General features: G+C 43.7%; 1 protein-coding gene across 1 annotated transcript in view; it reads left to right on the top strand.

The window, feature by feature from the left end:
* The window catches only part of TNRC6C (trinucleotide repeat containing 6C), a 105,234-nt gene that overhangs the window by 82,391 nt on the left and 18,436 nt on the right, over window positions 1–4,407 (top strand). The window contains exons 12-13 of the mRNA XM_023511183.1: window positions 1,775–1,858; window positions 2,116–2,353. Coding sequence (XP_023366951.1) covers window positions 1,775–1,858; window positions 2,116–2,353 — 322 coding nt within the window. The remainder of the gene's footprint in view (window positions 1–1,774; window positions 1,859–2,115; window positions 2,354–4,407) is intronic.

The raw sequence follows: 4,407 nt of genomic DNA, 5'->3' as shown, positions 1-4,407 counted from the left end.
AAAAAAAAAAAAAAAAAAAGGAAAGAAAATCTTGGGTTATGTTTAGTGTGTTCTATTTTTAAAACAATGTTTTTTCCAGAAAAATTGGAAAAATAAAGTTTCGATGCTTCCTAAGATTAAATTTTAGGGCCTATCAGGAGTTGTTGAAGTGACGATACTTTATTCTTCCATAAATTATAGATTGGTGAAGTAGTTCTAATAGTGTAATTTCTGCTTTAATTTGAATTGTACTTTAGTAGTCCTTTTGCTAAAAATACCACCAAAAATCTTCATAAGAAAAAATTGGACATTTAACCAACATTTTCAGTCAGTCAAATGATCCAACCTTTTGCATCAGAGTATGTATCAGAAGAGTAAATATTGCCATCATTTGAACCAACTCAGTAGATGGCAGGTTCATGTGACAGAAGTGCCCATAAATCTGTATTTTAGGTTCTCCCTCAGCTTTCATCCCATGAGATTGATGAAAATCACACAGCCTCCTCATACTCAGAGCTGTGTTAACAGGTGTTCTCCAACCCTAGGGACAGTCTGTCACCAGTACTCTGCCATAGGAACAAAGGTTTTTTTTGTTTTTTATGTTTTTTCATTTTTAGTTTATATGAATTGAGCAGAAAATTTTGATATCTTCATTAACTAAAAAATAGTTGCTGACAGACCTCATTACTAATTCTAAGCCAAGGTATTGACTAAACATTTATGTATTTAAAAAGTTTTAGGTTGGTGGCACCCTTAGCTCAGTGGGTAGGGCGCCAGCCACATACACTGAGGACCTCCGTGGGTTCAAACCCACCTCGATCCTGCTAAAACAACAATGAGAACTGCAACAAAAAATAGCTGGGCATTATGGCGGGCACCTATAGTCCCAGCTACTTGGGAGGCTGAAGCAAGAGAATCGCTTAAGCCCAAGAGTTTGAGGTTGCTGTGAGCTATGACACCACCACATTCTACCCAGGGCGACAGCTTGAGACCTCTTTCTCCAAAAAAAAAAAAAAGTTTTAGGTCCTTGGGGAGTGCCTGTGGCTCAAAGGAGTAGGGCACTGGCCCATATGCCAGAGGTGGTAGGTTCAAACCCAGCACTGGCCAAAAACGGCAGGGGGGAAAAAAAAAGTTTTAGGTCCAGGCATGATAGCTCATTCCTACAATCCCAGCATTCTGAGAGGCTGAGGTGGGAGGATCCCTGGGGCTCAGGAGTTTTAGACTAGGCTGACCAAGAGTGGGACCTTGTTTCTTCAAAAATTAGAAAAAACATTAGCCAGGTATTGTGCTATGTACCTGTAGTCCCAGCTTCTTGGAGGCCAAGCCAGGGGGCTAGATGGGTTGAGCCCAGGAATTAGAAGTTTCAGTGAACTATGATGACCCTACTGACCTCTAGTGGGGGTCAGTATCACAAATTTTTTTTTTTTTTTTTTTTTTGTTAAGACACTTTGTGCCTCTGTTCCACAATATGTTCAAACCCCAGTGTGGTTACAGTGGTTCTCAACCTTCCTAGTGCCACAACCCTTTAATACAGTTCCTATGAGTCGCGACCCACAGGTTGAGAACTGCTGGGTTAGGAGATCAAGAATCACAGCCAGTTTCTCTTTTTTTATTTTTGACTTATGTTAGGAAATTAAACCGTTTGTCAGCGCTTCCTTTTTTTTTTTTCCTTTGGCTGGGGCTGGGTTTGACCCCACCACCTCCAGCATATTGGACCGGCGCCCTACCCCCTTGAGCCACAGGTGCCACCCTTATCAATGCTTTCTTATTTCAACTTTTTTCTTTCTGTCAACAGGCATACCAACGTTTACAAATCCAGCAGCAGATGCTACAGGCCCAGCGTAATGTTTCCGGACCCATGAGACAACAGGAGCAACAAGTACGTGTTGTCCAGCTTGATTTTCATGACTGGTCGTAACTTTCCTTAATAGAAGAGATGCTTGTTGATGAACTCTTAGGTTGTCATTGGTTTTCTCTAGTCACGCCTCCCCTTTGAGAAGTCCTAGGATCAGCCAGGGAGGACTGGCCCTGGGGGCCTCAGCCCAGACACAGTGTAAAATGCACTTGGCCCTAAGACTAGTCATGAGCATCGTGTCCTACCCAACCAGCTGAAGTGCACGTGTCTCTGCCTGCCAGGTCGCGCGCACAATCACCAATCTGCAGCAGCAGATCCAGCAGCACCAGCGCCAGCTGGCCCAGGCCCTGCTCGTGAAGCAGCCACCACCGCCGCCGCCGCCACACCTGTCTCTGCACCCCTCTGCAGGCAAATCGGCCATGGACAGCTTCCCCCCTCACCCCCAGGCTCCTGGCCTCCCTGACCTGCAGACCAAAGAGCAGCAGTCTTCACCCAGCACCTTTGCTCCTTACCCTCTTGGTAAGTCTTGGTGGCCTTGACCAGCCACACCAGGAGGAGATACCTGGAGGCCATGTAGGGTGACCACAACTGCGCTTCACTGTCAGAGTGACTGGAAGGTGCTGGAAATGCAGCCCTAGACTTAGCTGCAAGGCCTCGGGGCTGCATAATGAGGGAGCATCACCAGCTGCCTTCAGCAGAGCAAGAGTTTTGCTAGCATCATAATACCTTCGGTATAAATCTTTTCAGATAGAACCAGTAAAAATACCTGAAGTCTTATTTCTGTTGTCAGATCTGCAGTTTGTCCCATTCCTGGATTATTCTGTAGTATTCTTTATCTGCCACTGGCCCCCAGCCTAAACTGCAGAGAAGAGTTAATAGCAGTTTTCCAGTAAAAGTATTTAGATATCCATAATCAAGCCCTTCTTAAAAAGCAGTTGTTCAAACAACTCTTGTAATATAGAATGTGATTTGTATAACCAGCCAAATCAGCACATGTGCGTTGAACGTCTAACTTGTAAGAACACGCTCAGCACATATAATCCGAAAGTCAGCAGGAGGCATGGTGCCCACCTCCAGGTCAGGCTGGCCAGCAGAGATACAGGTTACACAACTGAAGACCGTGTAGAAGAACTATCAGGGGTATAGTTTAGTGAATTGATGCTGCGAGGGCTAACTTGCTGTAAGATCCAAAAGCTAGTGAAGGCACTTCAGGCTTATCTGTTGAATGCTGCTGTAGATACAGGACCAAGGGAGTTTCCAAATACATCTCTGAAGGGCAAAGGCTGGTGGGGTGATAGTAAGTTTGTTATGAGCTGATAATGTCCATTTCTCTAATACTACTAAATGTCTCTGCAAAGACTGGTATATTCTGATCACACAAATACTCTCTACTTGGCACTTAATAAACTGGACGTACCTCTAATATGCAGTGGGTAAACCCTAGACTAGGTAACTTTTCCCCCTTATCATGCCTCATCCTTTAGTGCCCTTTGGGTCTAAGATACATCTAGTAGCTAAGACCTGACATGGGAATCAGGCTGCCTAGAGTTGAGCCCCAGCTTATCCCTGACTGGTCACTGCTAACTTGTGTCACTTTCCTAACTGCTGTTTGCCTCAATTTCCCCATCTATCAAATGGAAATACTTACCTCATTGGGTTGTATGAAAGATTAAATGAGTTAGTATATGAAGTTCTTAGAGGTACCTAGCACATAGCAAACACTTTATAAAAATGTCAGCTACTTAATGTTGTGGAAATTGTTTTAGAAACAAATTCCATTGCATCTATTATCCTAAAGTGCTTTAGCATCAAGCTCCTTAGTGTTCTTCTGTCTTCTTAACCTGTGTTTGGAGAATAAAGTACAATAATCTTTTTTTTTAATTTCAAAGCATGATGGGGCACAGTACTCTTGGTTACGTGGATGACTTGTACAATGTTCAAGTCATGGTTGTAAGTGTCCCTGTCACCCAGGTAGTGTTCATTGGTCCGGTTAGGTAGATTTTCACCTAACCGCTCCTACCCTTCCTGATAATCTTTACTCTTTTTGTTTATTTATTTATTTGAGACAGAGTGTCACTTTGTTGCTCTCCTGGGGTAGAGTGTCCTGGCATCATAGCTCACAGCAGCCTCAGACTCCTAGGCTCAAGTGATCAATCCTTTTGCCTCAACCTCTTGAGTAGCTGGAACTGTAAGTGCCCACCACAACACCTGGCTATTTTTAGTAGAGATGGGGTCTCGCTGATGATCAGGCAAACTTCTGAGCTCAGGTGATCCTCCCACCTCAGCCTCCCAGAATGCTAGGATTATAGGTGTGAGCCACCATGCCTGGCCTCTTTACTCTTAAAGACTTTTTCATGGAAAGAATTTCTGCAGTGAATCTACAAAATCAGATAAAAGATAATTTTGATAAAATTTTATAATACAATAAAGTTACAAATATATTGGGCTGGGTTCAGTGGCTTACACCTGTAATCCCAGCACTCTGGGAGGCTGAGGTGAGTGGATCTCTTGAGCTCATGAGTTCAAGACCAGCCTGAGGCAAGAGGATTGCTTTAGCCTAAGAGTTTGAGGTT

This window comes from Otolemur garnettii, unplaced genomic scaffold, assembly GCF_000181295.1.
Source record: "Otolemur garnettii isolate 467f Iridium unplaced genomic scaffold, OtoGar3 scaffold00018, whole genome shotgun sequence".
Taxonomy (NCBI): Eukaryota; Metazoa; Chordata; class Mammalia; order Primates; family Galagidae; genus Otolemur; species Otolemur garnettii.
Note: the sequence above shows the minus strand (reverse complement) of the source record. Positions and strands in the feature narration are given on the sequence as shown.